Raw genomic sequence first — 16081 nt, forward strand, 5'->3', positions numbered from 1 at the left:
GCAATGTCTTATGAGAAGTGCGATCAAGGTCAGTGTGGACTAAATTATGGCACAGGGCTGAGCTGAAGTAGGATAGACCTCCGAGGTAGGATAGTGAAAAGTGGATCACTGGCCAGATAAAGCCAGCCGCTTCTGGTCAGCTTTACTAATAGCAAAAAACATTTGCCAGGTCAATAGCTGCATGTCAGGGACAAGGGATGTGTTAACCTCCTCAAGCAACGGAACCACATCTAGAACCGTAGCTGCTGTCCTAGTCAGCACCTGATTGATAAGCCACTGTCATTCTCTAAGAGCCATCTGTTTTCCGCACAGGCCAAATGGGTGGGCTGCACGAGGATGCGGTGGGTATCACCAGCCCTGCATCCTTCAAGTCCTCGACGTGACACTAAGCTCCGAAACCCTTCCAGAAGTGTGGTATTGCTTCTGGCCTACTCTCTTCCCAAGTAGAGGCAGTTCCAGTGACTTATGTAGCATATGATATGTTATAGGATAGGTTAGCTTGACCTCTTCATGTCAGAACCTCTCCAAAAATGACTCCATCTCCATCCCTGCCGAGGCCTACTCTCCATCATAGAGCTGTGTGTGCCTCACGTGCAGAACTAGTCTTTCTTACTTCTGTACATTATCGTGTGTGTATGTATTATCTTCTCCATATTTAACTAAGAACTTCAGGACTGGGACTATTTCTTCAACTCCAAATTCTTCATAGCACACAGTCTAGCGAAGTGGGTTCTTTATGACCATTTATGACATCAATCGGTTGTATTTCTTTTTAAATTACAGATATTAAAAGTATATTTAATAGCAAAATATTACAGGCACAGCAAAATGCTCTTTTTAATAAACTTAACCAAAGAATATAAATAAACATGATATTTTACAAAAAGAACAATATTATCTACTTCACAAAGAAAAACTCTTGGTTCTAAGAAAACAAAACCTGAACGCACATCTCCATGAGGATTCATTTGCAACTCCTTACTTGGTGAACCTGACAGAATGCATTTTAACGTGACATTTGCTTTATCTCATATGATACACACGTAACAAAATACATTAAAAACCTTGTTGAAATATACAAGCATTTAATGTAACTTCTCAGTCCCTAACAGAAGAAACTTACTTATCAAGGTATGCACTTGGACTGCAAAAGCAGTGTTGTGTCAGAGCTTTGCACCATACTCTTTTATTTTGGGGTCTCCCTCCACTTTTATCTCCCTTCAAACTTCTACCTAAAAAAGCAGTATTAATAAAGATAAGAGAAGGGGCTAGAATCTATTTATGAGCGCCGATGCCAGCATCTTGTTCCCCGATTTCAACCCCCTTAGTCTAGCTTGAAAATGTGGTGTAATACATCATCATATATTTCATATGGATTTCGTGTTGCTCCTTCAACTGGCAACAGAAGTTGCTCTCGAAGAAGGGCTCAGGGTGCTCAGCGATCTCAGTGCAAGGGGATCCTTACTTCCCCTGAGCCAGCAGGGACAGCTCACCCTGGGGGAGAGATGGGCATAGCACACTCTTCTCTGCTTGAGAAGTCTCTCTGTCTGCGCGCAGAAATGTTGGCTGAAGACAACTTGGTGCTTCCAAGTGCTCTGTGATTGTTATAATAATAATCATACCAATTATTATTATTAAACTACAAGTTATCTACTATTTTAATCCCTACCCTCGATTTACGTTTTCTTACCCTTTAAAACCTTTCCCCCCAAAATGATTAAGAGACGTTTTTTAGGTTTTACCTTCCTTTATCTTTATCATCCTACCTGACATCCTACAGGACATTTAGTTCTCACAGGTTTATCATTAGAAGGGAAGGAAGGACCCACTAGATTTCTGAGCCTTTAACGAAGAGAAAATAAATAACCGCGAACATTTCCCATTTTAGTTTTGGAAATTGTTTTGTTTTCTGTATAAAGAAGGAAAAAAAAAGCAAAAACAACACGCCCCCCCGCCCCCCCACACCTCCCCCCCGGTCTTTGGTGTTTGCTATTTCCGTGCACTTTCTGTAGAAGCAGTCAGAGTACGTGGCTGTTCCCTTCCTGGTGGACAGCATGACCCGGATGTCAGATGGGCTGACCGTGATGCAGAAGGGACTCCAAGCAACTAATGTCAACCAGTTTGGGGACTGCAGTGAGGGAAAACAAAAACCCTTCATCTTCTCTCACATGAGCATTCTATGAGCGAGCACGCCTGGGCTGGTGGTTCAACGGTTCGCACCAGAACGATGATGCTTGGTATTCTCAAGGAGACGACAACATCTTAAAGGGTAAGCAGCGACCCATGAGTCCGCAAATGTGGTGGGTTCTGCAAGGTCCAAATCCGCATCTGCTTTTGATTTGTTTTGAAAGAAAAATCCCCAGTCAGCTTTCCTCCGAAGCCTGCTGCAGATCACAGCATCAGGGACCATGCCACCTTGCTCCTGGGTCAGGGCATCCTGGGTCAGGAAAGGTCTATTTAAAGATGAATGACCGAGATCGGATTGTGCCTTCCCTTTGGTCGAGCTGCTTTCTTATTTGAGACTGTAATAAAGCAAATGCACATGCATATTGATTATTGAGCAATTTTAAGATAACAAACTTAGAAGATATTAAATAAGGCATGCTGTTACTAAGGACACCGTGCAACTATAATCAACATGTGACAGTTTTCAGTATGGTTTTCTGTATTTTTCTCAGGATAAATATTGTAAATTCGTTGCTAAAACATGTACAAATTGGGAATTGGCCTAACACTTATGGTAATTCATAAAATGCAATACTATTCAATGAATCAAAATGAATACTTAGATCTAAATTTATTGATGGGAAAATGTTTATAATACATCGTCAGTGGAGTGCGTAGGTAAAGAACACTGAAGAATGATTACATTTTTGTTTTTGAATATTTATTTGCACAGGGAGAAGTCTGAAAGTGTGTGAATTTGATATATTTTTGCCTTAACTTTTCTCTAATAATGATGTGTCACTTGCATAATTACAAAATACGAAGAATAAAAAGTTGATTCATATCTGAGCAAATGTTTTTCGTGGCAAAATATTTCCCCACTGAATATTCAAATACATTGGGACTATCTCAAAATGAGTGGTATATTTATTTGGATTTCAAACTGAAAAGATAACCAAAAGCAAAAGTCCCAGCATCTAGAAAAGAATACTCAAGACATTTCTACATGTCAGCTAATTACATAAAAACAAATTAGGAAAAATTGTTTGTGTTTGAAAACATCAAGGGTTTCAATATAGTATTTGTAGAAAATTCCAGAAAGCTTTAAGGATACGTTCTTAACTAACAACTCACTAAGTTGCAAACACATATACAAAAAAATGTATGAGACTGGTAAATTTTTATAAGCACTTTGTCTTCCCCCCTGGGAGGTATATAGGAAGCAGATCAAATAAACCACATTTTGTCCTTGGTCTTCACAAAGTAACACACTGGAAGCTAAGCTAAGTTCTTGTGGCAAGCTCCCTTCTCTGACTATTTAAAAGGATTTTCTCCTATAGAAATATGTCAGCTTTCCTCTGTCTGCCCTTCTGGTCGCACCTGTCCTCTTCCAGGCAAGACTGGACCAGGCTGCACACTCAGCAAGGACTAATGTACTTGAGGGTGTGAGACTAAGGCTCTGGGCCTGGGATCCCAGTGCAGCTCTGTCCTTCCCTTCCCCCCGTCAGCGTGACTTCTGTGTCTTACAAGAATGAACAGACTATTCCATAAGCCTGCCAGTGGGCATCCCATTGACCCTTGGGGATAGTCCGACACTTTCAATAGAAATATGTTTGAAATCGTCAACATGTAATTTCTGAGCACTGGGCATCCAGAGGCCTTATAGAACTCACCAGTTTCCAGCGTAATATCTTGATCCACTCATCAGCTTCTACTCCTGTCTTTGCACAGAGATAAAATGTCCTGAATGGAAACACTAAACTGATAAGACAAAAGAAAAACTTAAGATATGCCAGGTGGTTGGTTGAATATATTCGTTGAGCAGTAATTAGAATATTCAACAGGAAAAAAGAATGAACAAAGAGCAACTTGAAGAATTGGTAGATAGAAAACGACTCCTGCCAGCAAACAGCAGAAATGTTGAGGAAGTTGGAGATTCATATTATCACTGGCCAGATTTATATTTTCTAATGAGGATTCGAAAAAGAAAAAAAACAAAACAAACCACGATCCTTTTGTTGCTTATGTTTTAGACTGAATACAACACTTGTGTGTTTATTCAGCTGATGTGTTAAATGACTCAGAACTTGTGCCAAAGTGAGTCAGAATAAGCAAGACAGATAAGAGTTTACTGAAGAAACTCATTTGTGTTGGCTGAATTCAATGAAAAATAAGCTAGCCTCCATGGATGTAGGCAGTTTCAACTCTTTAGGACAGGGGAAAAAAGATAATCTCCTCAATATTCATTTTGCTCACTCTGTCACGAGTTACTCTCTGCTGAAAGAAGATAAACTCTCCTACTGGCTTGAACCACTTATTCTAGGAATATGGTAACTCGTCAGTGACTGTCCTTTTGGCTATATAGTCAAATCTTTTGACTAATAAGGTCGGCCCTAACTTGTATCTTGCCCATACTTCCTGTCCTTACAGTTGAGATGCAAAACACTAAAAACGCTTTTCCCCCCTGCTCATGGAGGAAAAAAAAAGGTCTTGAACTGAAATTCAGGAGGATTTCTATATCCTAGAGCCAAAGCAGCATACCTTGTTCGTATCAGTAATTAATGTTGAATAGACAAGACTTAAGTCCCTGTGTATAGAAGGTCAACCTCGATGTGAGGTCCTGTTGGGCGGTGAGTGGACAGTGGGGCGGGGGTGGTGTTACCGGCTCACACTGTACAAAACTGCTTTCTGGAATTATTGTTTGGTACTCCCTGTGGGAGACATTATTAATTGCCAGTTAATGCAGATAATTTTCCCTTTCTTCTTGCTAACAAAACCCCAGGCAATAAATGATAATTAGTGGGAGCCCATTATGATCTGACTAGTTTTCTAGCTTCCCCTGCTGCTTGCGACAGCCGTGGGACCCAGCCATGGCCAGTGAGACAGGAGGGGAAATCTGATAGAAGATTTCTGAGAAAATGTCTGCCTTCCTGATAAAAAGGGACAGCCATGGCTGATAACCATCCCTACATCCTTCTTTATGACCGACATGAAAATGGGAGGCCTAAAGCTGGAGGAGCTCTCTTGGACGCTGAAGTTGCAAGTGAACTGCTAAAGGCCAAGAGAACTGTAGAGACGCTGGTGTCGATCTTGTCACGCTAGCTGCCTGCTTCCTGATATTTTGTTATATAAGAAATAACATCCCCTCCCCGCTGGCTTGTATGGTACATTTAAGTGAATTTTAAAAAGATATCTGTTATTGGTTGGTGTTAATGTTAATTAATGTTAATTTTGGGGGGTATGTAATGGTGACATTTTTATTCTTAGGAAGTGCACACTCAGGTATGAAGGGGTAAAGGGCCATGATATCTCCAACTTACTTTCCACTGGTTCAGTAGGAAAGTGAATAGAGATAAAGCAGATATGGCAAAATATTAATGATGCATGTAGCTGAAAGGCATATGGGTGTATAAGTCCTTCAAACTTTGTATGTTTGAAAAATATTAAAATAAAACTTTGTGGGAAATAAGACACTCCTTTTTCTAGACGCTACTTCTCCTAGTTAGAAAATTGTGATATACTGATGAGGTTAGAACAAAAACACTTTTGTGCCATCTGCCAGAAACGATCATAATAATACAAATCACCCATTGCTGGAGTCAAAGTTAAAATTAAAATCAAGTAAAAAACTTCAAAGGAGTAAGACATGAATGGTCTCCTGTTACGTATACTTACACAGTGTACAACATAACCAATTGTAGCCACTGGATCTGCCTATTTGTTGAAGTCACTTTATTTTTAAAGATTTTATTTATTTATTTGAGAGAGAGAGAGCATGAATGGGGGAAGGGGAGGGGCAGAGGCAGACTCCACACCAAGCAGGAAGCCCCATGCAGGGCTCCATCCCAGGACCCTGGGATCATGACCTGAGCCGAAGGCAGACGCTTAACCGACTGAGCCACCCAGGCGTCCCTGTTTAAGTCACTTTAAATGAGGTATTATGTCACACTGCTGGAAGCAGTGCTGTCATCACACGCCCTGTGTGTCAGCTAAATCCATGCCCCTCAGATCAAGACACGAGTACACATTAAGACATACAGGTTTGTTTGGTTTTTTTAATTCCTCAGCTAAGATCATTGGCAAGAAGACTTTTAAAATCATTTTCATTACAAAACAACTTACCAAAAACAGTTTACTCTTTCCTGTGAATAATCGAATTGCACAGCTGAACATTCTGTCAAGTCTAGGATCCGAATCGGTTCTGGTGACTTTACAAAAGAAAAAAAAAAGCAACCTATCTCATCACAAAAAAACACACAAATTGGTTCATCACTTATTCCCCTAAAAATCTTCCACTGTGCGCACGTGTCAATTTTACCTTCACCAAGGGGACGGACCACAGAGAAGCTACCCGTGGAAGGCATAACCCCCAGTTTGGGGCTCGGCTATTCCTGAGACTGGATGTTACGATGACTGTCTTTATCAATTTGAACTTAGTAGAGATGTATTTTAAACACGGAAGGGAGTCATATTTTTCTTTCATGTTTTTAAACTTATACTTTCTCAGAAATTTGGGATAGGGAAGTGAGAAGAAATAAAATCATTTCAAATTGGCTTAATGAAGTGGATGGGAAATGGACATGGTTTTTTGTTTGTTTTGTTTTTTGTTTTGTTTTGTTTTTTTAAGTAGGCTCCACCCCCAGCATGGAGCCCAGTGTAGGGCTTGAACTCATGACCCTGAGATCAAGACCTGAGCTGAGATCAAGAGTGGGACACTTAACCGACTGAGCCACCTAGAATCCCCAGAGATGGACATATTTTTAATAAAGGGAGAAACTGCTGCAGAGAGAGCTCACACATCGTGACAACAGAACAATCCCATTGCCCTAAACCAGGGGGTGCTGTGCCCTGGGGAGCTAGGTCAGCCTAGCTGGGACACACGTGTCTCATCCTTGCAAAAGGACTCTGCGTGGGGAGCCTGGCTCAGGAAGCAGAGCACGTGGCTCTTGATCTCGGGGTCATGAGTTTGAGCCCCACATTGGTTGTATAGCTTACTTAAAAAGAAAAAACAGCTCTGCCCCTAGCAGGAATCAAGAATTCACATTTCTAAATCATTTATTGGTGTTTCAGGTGCTCATAAGGAAAATTTCAGAGATTTCAAAGGCAGATGTTCCTTCCATCTAGAGAGCTGATTTTTTTTTTTATTATTATGTTCAGTTAGAGCTGATTTTTAAAGGGAAAATGTATTATCATGTTTCTCACCATCTGGTCTTTGAAGTATTTCAGTTCATTCCTGTGCAACGTGAACCATCGTGTTTTCCAGGTCTGAGAAAGAAAAATAATTAAAACATGTAGGTTTTGGATCTAGGAAGGCAATATTTGAACTGAACAATTTCCTTTCATGTGAAAAGTATCTAAAAGATTAGATACAAGAAAACATTGTTGCGGTAAGTCATTTCTGAAGAAAAGTTTCAAAATATCTACAAAAACTAAAATGACTCCATGCCTGAGGTTCATAAGAAAGGCAGAGATATTGACATATTTAAACAAGTAAGGAGTCTGTCCTAAATACGCAAGGTGATTTATAATAAACCACCAGATGTCTGTCGCATTAACTCTACGATAAGAACAGGCAGCCATTTTATAAGCACCTACTAGGGGCTAGATACTATCCTTGGTGGTTTATATATATGAGAGCCAAACTTTACACAGTGCCCAATATTCTCGCTTCACAGATACACAAAGTGAAGTTTAGGAACCTCAAACCACATGATTTTCTAAGACTTGCCTAAGAGTTCCGTGGTCTTGGTGATGGGAACCGTTTGTTCCCCGCCTTCTGCCTCTTACGTACTAACAGAAGCCTCCCCTCATCTTGGGTGGCCATGTGCCCAGTTAAAAGAAGTAACAGAGAACTTAAAAATAAATATGCCACGAATATAAATACTTCCTATCCTGAGGGAGCATGTGGTCTAGTAGGGACACAAATAACCAAATATTTAGGTTGAATTCAAGCGGGCCAGTACCCATGAGAGAGGTTAAGGGCTCTGACTCTTAAACTAGGGAGGCATGGATATATTTCTTGATTATTAAAATGAAGTGGCCTAACTTGAAAAGTACAATCACATCCATGGAGGGACAGCTGGATACCCCAGACGAGTAAAGTTTTAAATTGTGTTTTCTTTGGGATTTTATAAGAGTTGCGTTAATGCTAATGACGTTTTGGCCTACTTTTAGGTAAACATCATATGCGATTTTGACCTCTTCTTTGTTTAAAAAAAGAAAAGAAAAGAAATATTCTAGAGATAACTTGCTACTTTCATTCTGGCTTGTTGCATTAAAAGGACTGTACGTTTTGTGGGGTCTTAACAGTAGGCTACTCTCGCACATTGGACTTTGCCAAAGAAGAGTCAAGTGATTTTCCAGAATTTTGACTAATATTAGTCGTAAAGATCAACTCTTGAAACAGAAAAATATTACAGCGGGTCAAAATGAATAGGCAATTATGCTTTAAAAAAATGTCAAAGCGAGAATTGAGTCTACATGCGATGTCTGTCTCTGTGGCCGGGGCTAGCGGAAACATGTTGCTCACCTTGACCAGGCCCCCCTGTTTGGTGAGGTAACCTTCTTTGGTGCCCAGCTGAAAAAGAAAGAAGCATCAAGTGAAGCCCAGAACAGTCGCAACATGATTTTTCTCTATTTCTGTCCTATTTTAAAATGAAACACCGGTTTGCGTTTGATCTTTAAATAATCGCCTTACATTCTTCACCTAGATACTCGAAAATCCTCCCAGTGCTGGGAGAGACTGTTTTCAGACTGGGTCGTTGGGGAGGGGGTAGTTTTGTAGCAAGAGGCAACAATTGAAAGACTCTCTTCTAACTTGACTTAGCAATTTGCAACCAAGAAGCCACATCCCATCACTTGTTAAAGTGTTGGGTAGGGTGTGTCATGTGAAACCCAGCTGCTTAAATTGTTGCAGGGTATTACTCACAAATGCATGCACACGCGTGCACACACACACACACACACACACACACATTGACATTGGGTCAATACATTTGGGAAACTTTGGGTGAAGTAGAGGGATGTCTTTACCTACCAGAGAATGCATTATGCCAGTACGCCTTGTGACTTTTAAGAGGGAACGTGAAAAATAGCATTTGTAATATTTATTTTATCACATGATCCTCCCCCATTCCAGGCCCCCACCCTTCCCTTTTTTTTTTTTTTTTTAACAGACCATCTCTTGAGACCTTTATTCTGTGGAAAAGACTTTCAGGAATGCAGATTTATTTACACTTAATTTATCCAAAAGGGATTTGAAGTGACAGTGAGTCATTTCTTAACTCACATAACATTAATTCAAGGGTAACAGTATCACACACATAGCTAGTGCCTATAAAATATAAGGAATGGTAGGGAACTAGAAAGATGCCTAAAACAAGGACCCTAAGATGAAGAAATGTAGAACTTCATACATTTCCAAAGAAACTGAATTCCTTATAGGTCATTTTGTTCTAGTATAATGTTACACTGTAGTTTACATTGCTAAGATAACACAACAAAGAGAGAAACATGTTGCAGAAGCAAAGGGAACAGAAATTTTAGAAGGAAGGAGTCCTTACAACAGGGAAGCTAAGGAAACTGACATTTTAGACTGGGACCTAGTCTATGGCAGGCTTGTGAAACAGATTATCTCACTTAACCTCCACCAACACAACCAATTGGTATTTCGCATTTCCCGGGGCCAGAGCAGAACTGCTCATTCCCAACCCCCCAAACCTACCCCTCCTGCCGCCTTGGCCATCTTGGTAAACGGCAGGAGGACCACTGTGTGACTCTCTTGCACATCCCACATTCAACCTGTCATAAATCTCGTCTCTTCTACCTTCCCGGCCCATCCTGAAGTTCACCAGTTCTTATCCCCACTCCCCAGTTGCAACTACCACCATCTCTCACTGGACTGCTACCACAGCCCCCTCGCCAGTGTCTCCTTGCTCCAACTTGGGCCACATTCCATTTTCCACTTAGTGGTGACAATGAGCTTTTCAAAAATTTTAAGACTTAAGGTATATTGCTCAAAACTCTCATAATTTCTCCTGGACACCTAGCACAAAAATCAATCCTTTATCTTGTGCTACAAGGCCTTTCATGTTGTTTAAAGGAGCCACAGCTGACATTCTGGACGGGAGAATTCTCCCCATGTGTGGCGGCATATTTAGCCTCCAAGGCCCCTGCCCATTGCTGGGGAAAAATTCTCTAGGGCTCTCATGTTCTTGTATGTCTTACGAGTAAGGCGCCAACAGCCCTTTGTTCCAGACCCGTTTTTATTTTTATTTTTTAAAGATTTTTGATTTACTGCATGAGCAGGGGAGAGGGGTAGAGGGAGTGGGAGAAGCAGGCTCCACACTGAGCAGGAAGTCTGATGTGGGGCTCGACCCCAGGACCCTGGGATCATGATCTGAGCTGGAGGCAGATGCTGAACCCACTGAGCCACCCAGGCGCCCCTCAGACCCATTTTTAAAGCATGTTTGTAGAGCAGAAAACCTTAGAAGATGGAGTCAGTCTCTCCCTCCCGAGGAAAAGGCAGCCGGTCAGCAGTCTGCCATGAAGCCGTGCAGCTCTGGGAGTCTGCAAGCAGGGTGTAGTTTTAGGCTCTGCACAGTTCCTGACCCCCGCTAATGCTAGCAGCGCCCCAAAGCACGGGGAATTTCCCAGCGCTCCGCCGGGCGTGGGCCCTTTGAGCACTCCACTGCCCTGCACGATCGACCCCTCCTTGCCTCAGAAGTCTCATCTCCTACCACATTGCCTCTTGCTCACTTCGTGCCAATCATTACAATCTTTTTGGTAGTCTTCAAAACACCTCAATTTAGTTCCCACCTCACGGCTTTTGTACTGTTCTCTCTGCGACACTAGACGACGTTGATGGTTTTCTGTGTGTATGAATGCACAACAAACTCCTTGGATTTGTCACTATTTAGTGCGGTGCAGCCGTGCTCCACCAATCCCTCACCATTGTTTTAAAAACCCCATTCTGCAGAACTTTCTGTGTATAGTCGGATTGAGACACTTGGACAGGAGAATCCATCCGATCCTTGCAGTGAGCAAAGACGGTAGGCAGGAAGGCTTGCAGAACTGGGGGTAACTGGGTGTGTTTCTACCTGAGGATGCTCGCTCTCCTGCCCACGCCGGCTCTGCAGAGTAGGTCCTGCATTTTAGTGTTGCTAGAGAGCACACGTAGCAGGCTGTGGTGCCACTGACCCTGGGTGTGGATCTCTAGGGGAAGCGTAGCCGAGGAGAGCGTGAAGTCACATCGAGAGGACAGATGCAAGAGACGTTGAGCTGACTGGTGTCAGGGCGAGGATGGAAAAGGAGGAAAGTCAGGGAGGCGCGGGTTGGCTGGAAATCAAAGAATTGATTATGAGGTAGGTCTTGATTTGTTCTTTGGTCCGTTTTGGCTCCAGGACTGTTTATGGTCTTGCCTTCCTCAATTTTGCTAGTTCTGGGTTTGATGTTTCCTCCTCCAACTCTAACAAAGGTAAAATACCTCTTTTACCCCATTTCCAGGATTTTTATTTTTGAGTAGATGGAGCACAGAAACAAACGTGTAACGTGTGTGCCGTGAACCAGGCTAGGCTCCAAGGCCACAAAGCCAAGCTATACCTGGGAAGTGTCAGGCCCGCAGGGGAGGGGGCCCGCATAACTGCAGGATAAAGGCAAGCAGAGGGGGCTCGGAGCACAAAAGAAGACCACTTAAAGAAAGCTAGGAGGGGCCCAGGAAGGCTTCCCGAGAGATGCTGGTCTCCGACGCCAGTCTTGAAAGATGATGAGGGGACCCAGCCGTGGCGGCAGCATGCGAGAGGTGGGGCGGGGAGAAGGAGCACAGTCCGGGCAACGCACAGTGGTGCAAGCCTGGGAGTAGCGCAGGTGAGGCCAGAGGCACCAGCAGGCCACGTGGGCCGGGAAGCCAGAGGGCACCGCCAAAGGTTAAACAGGGAGGTCCTGTGATCCATCTGCTTTTTAAGGACGATCTCTGCGGCGGCAGGGTAGAACACGTACTGCAGAGACAGCAAGGCCACGCGTTTACAAAGATCACGGCAGCTGAACATCTTCAAGGGATGATTTTTTTCACGTGTAATGGTTGCTGTCTAGAAATGGTTCCTCGTATTTCTTTAGTGTGTTGTCTTCTTTATTACGCGCACGGATCCTGCCCTCCCGCACCCGGAGTAGTGGGCGCAAGGAAGAGAGCAAGAGCAGGAGAGAGGGAGCGCGGCGAAGGGGTGCGGGGAGGCGGTGCCGGGAGGAGTGTCGGCAGGGTCACAGCTCACAGGACAAACAGAAATGGGCTCTTGAGGAACAGTGAGCGCGCAGGCTGCGCTGAAATGGGACCGGGGCCCACGCGGCAAAGAAGCGCGAATGTTTTCCGTCTGAACCCCCCTTCAGTGCGCAAGAAAGAGCAGGGAAAACAACATCCTGAGGTTTTGTAGTCAAAGTGGATAATAGTTTTCCTCCACAGACAATTGAAATGTAAAAAAAAAACCCAAAAACAAAAACCCTTTCTTAATAGAAGAAACTCGTGGCAGAGTAACAGCGTAGCCCACTGCGCGAACATCACGACGGATCTGGCCCCCGCTAAGGACAGGAATGTAAGCGCCTTTTTCGAAGTATTTAGAATCCTATCGCTGTGGTGGTCTATTTTTTTTGATGATGCGCCCTGGATCAGAGGAACAGAGTCATGGGCTTCACCCTGGATGTTCCTTTCCGGGTTTTATATCCCAAGTTAGAATTTTCGCGTGAACGAACGTGCTTCTAGAACCATCTAACTCTCCGTGCGCTTTGGCGCCCGTGCGCCCTGGGAGCGCCGCCGTCAGCCACTTACGGAAGGTGCGGTGGGCACGAGGTCACTTTCCGTTCTTCCCGTCTGCATTGCTGTGTGGACCCGGACAGACTCGTAAATGGAAGGTTCTTCCACTTTTCTTGGATAGGGATGTTTCAGGACAATCAGAGTGCCTGAGCGAAGACAAAAGAACATCATCAGAGAGTAGCTCCAGAAAGAAGGCCCACGTGCGAACAACCAGAGAACTGTGGCTAGATGTCAGCCTCTTGCTTTCTCATCTTTTCACTCGTTCATTTTGTCGACGTGTATCCAGACCCAGGTATGTGCCCGGCGCTTAAGGTGGACGTGAGATACAAAGCTTGATGAGATGATTCCTGTCCTTCTAGTGATCAGGCAGAACTAGCCACGGATATCACTTAATGGTCGCCATTTAAATCAACAGGGCGAGAGATCAGGGTCAGAGATGTGGACGGCGCATGCCGGGGGTGCCCGGGCCCTGAAGACCCCTTCTATGGAACACTTCAGAGAAGCTTCCATGGAGGAGGCCACAGGGATCCAGACCTTAAGCTATAACTGGAAGTTTTCCAGGTAGGCTTTATAAAATTCTCGAAAGTAAAACCTAACAAATGCACTGGGGTCTGACAGGATCGATTGCATAGTCCTTATTTCTCACTAGTTTCAGAACAAACTTGTAACAAATCAGTGGGTCTCAGAAAAAGTGTACTCGTTGCATTATCCCTGCTGTCTCTACCACCCGACGAACAAAATAAGCTACATGAAAATTTGCTTTGCTCAGGTGAACGTAACCTGAGCTGGCTTATGGGCCTGGGTGAGTCCCTCCAAGGCTGAGAGCACTTCCGACTCAACACTTCTGACCTTCCCCGGTCAACCAGCTAATCAGGAACTAGATACTTGACAAAACGAGTAAGTTAAGGGTTTCTTCCCCATTGCTATGGTTTCTTGCTTTTATTTCACTGGGGCCTTGTGAAGGCAGGCCCGACATGGTACCAGACATTCGGGGAGATGTAAAGAATTCAGTAATACATTCAACAGATATTTATTGGGCTCCCTACGTGCCAGACGCTTGTCCAGGCAGTGGGAATACAGCACCACGCAAAGAAGATAGAGCACCCGCTCCTCCGGAGGGGGGGCCAAAAAAGAAATGAAGAGAAATATGTCAGGTGACAGCAGTGTTACGGAAGCCCTAACAGAGCACGATAAAGGTCATAACAGGAGATGAGAGTGGTGTCGGGGAGGGCGATAATTCATAGGGGTGGTTGGAAAGGCTTCTTTGAGAAGGTACTTGAAAGATTATAGAAAGTGTGGACCTTGGGCGCCTGGGTGGCTCAGTCGGTTAAGCGTCTGTCTTCGGCTCAGGTCATGATCCCAGAGTCCTGGGATGGAGCCCCGCATCAGGCTCCCAGCTCCCCAGGGAGGCTGCTTTTCCCTCTCCCTCTGCCCCTCCCCCCTGCTCGTGCTCTCTCTCCCTTTCTCTCTCTCAAATAAATAAAATCTTAAAAAAAAAAATAAAGTATGGACCTTGAACTGGAGTAAGAGAAACAACGAGGACAGAGAGACCACCTCTGCGGTTAAAAAGCACGTGATAATAATAATACACCTACAAACAAAGCCGAACGAGTCTGCGGTGCTCGGTGCTCGAGTATGCCCGACGTGGCGACTGTGAAAACCCAACTGCAGCCTGTGACCGTGGGCCCACGGGGCGCCCTGCTGTCACTCGAAAAGGAGCACTGAGAAAAGCCAGGAGAGGGTCTCTGACCTTGGCCCCAGAGAAGAATGAGACTCTGGCCTCCTTCTTCTGCATCCAGTTCACACCCGTAGCATTGGGATCACAATGAACACTGGCTTTCACAGGTATCTGAAGCCCTGGTCCCGAGCTTGCGCATTGTCAGCGCTCTCTTGTCAATGTGGTCCTTTCATGAGAACAGAGCCAGTCATATCAGGACAAGGGACCAGTGACAGTTCTACAGTTCTACAGTCATAACGAAAGCAGAGACGCCTAAATCAAGAGCAGCCGTTGTACAGGCTCAGGGGCTGTGTGACACAATCGTAACGTGCCAGATGCTCGTGAACATGGGGCTGGCTCCAAGGTGCCCCCCCCGGAACCCCCCAAGCGATGTGCCTGGTGGTCACCATGGCATCCCGGAAAGAGCTAGCTTACTGCCACTCGGTACCTGTTGATCCTAGACAGTCATTCTAGCTTCTGTTTCCCCCTTGGAGTTGTGAGAATAATTACCCTTTCTTCACAAGGCTGTTTGAAGCACCAAAGAAAAAGTGTTTGTGAAAGGATTATGAAAATGTGAGATGTTATTATGCTTTGATAGAGAGTATTTTTAAATTCTTAAATGAAAACCCAATGATCGCATCTCTGGAACATGAATTTTTAAATGTCGAGTTAAAAAAGACCCATGTGTGACATTCTGCCAAGAACAAAAATGGCAGAGTCTAGTAGCCCCTGGCGGCCGCTGTGTGAGACGCATGGGCACGCCCCAAACCCTTCCATCTGACAGTGGAGGAGAGGGGCCTGGGCCCAGGGCTCAAAGCCACTCCTAAGTTAGAGAAAAGGTGAAATCTCATGCTTTTTCTTCAAAGATGATGCTAAATTTTCATCCTTTTCCATATGTTTAATGTGAAAATAATTTTTTAAATGATGCCATAGAAAGATGTACCTAGTCAATCCTGGTTTTGCACGTAGCTTCCCATTGCTTCTGTAACAATTCACCACCACCGTAGGGACTTAGACCAACTCAAATTTATTATCTCACAGTTCTGGAGGTCAGAAGTCTGAAATGGGTCTCACGAATCTAAAATCAAGGTATTGGCAGGGCTGCTTCCCTTCTGGAAAGGCTCTAGCGGAGAATCCATTCCCTATCTTTTCTAGCTTCTAAAGGCTGCCGTCATGGTAGCCCCATTCCTCCATTTTCAAAGTCAGCAACAGCATGTGTGAGGCCTGCCCACACTGCCATGTCTCTGGGTCTCTCTCTACTGCCCCCGTCTTTCACTTATAGGGACCCTTTTGATGACAATGCCCCCCCCCCCGAAAACCCAGGATAACCTCCCTATCCAAAGTCAGCTGATTAGTAGTCTTAATTCCATCTTGAAACTTAATTCCCTCTTGCCATG

General features: G+C 44.2%; 1 protein-coding gene across 1 annotated transcript in view; it reads right to left on the minus strand.

Annotated features, from left to right (window-relative positions):
• Window positions 1-819: 819 nt before the first annotated feature.
• DAPP1 (dual adaptor of phosphotyrosine and 3-phosphoinositides 1) overlaps window positions 820-16081 on the minus strand; it is a 47169-nt gene continuing 31907 nt past the window's right edge. The window contains exons 4-9 of the mRNA XM_008707200.2: window positions 12983-13113; window positions 8696-8743; window positions 7369-7431; window positions 6289-6374; window positions 3840-3927; window positions 820-2522 (exon numbers count right to left, since the gene is read on the minus strand). Of these exons, the coding sequence (XP_008705422.1) occupies window positions 2454-2522; window positions 3840-3927; window positions 6289-6374; window positions 7369-7431; window positions 8696-8743; window positions 12983-13113 (485 nt within the window). The 3' untranslated portion in view covers window positions 820-2453. The remainder of the gene's footprint in view (window positions 2523-3839; window positions 3928-6288; window positions 6375-7368; window positions 7432-8695; window positions 8744-12982; window positions 13114-16081) is intronic.

The sequence above is a fragment of the Ursus maritimus genome, unplaced genomic scaffold (genome assembly GCF_017311325.1).
Source record: "Ursus maritimus isolate PB19 unplaced genomic scaffold, ASM1731132v1 scaffold_8, whole genome shotgun sequence".
Lineage (NCBI taxonomy): Eukaryota > Metazoa > Chordata > Mammalia > Carnivora > Ursidae > Ursus > Ursus maritimus.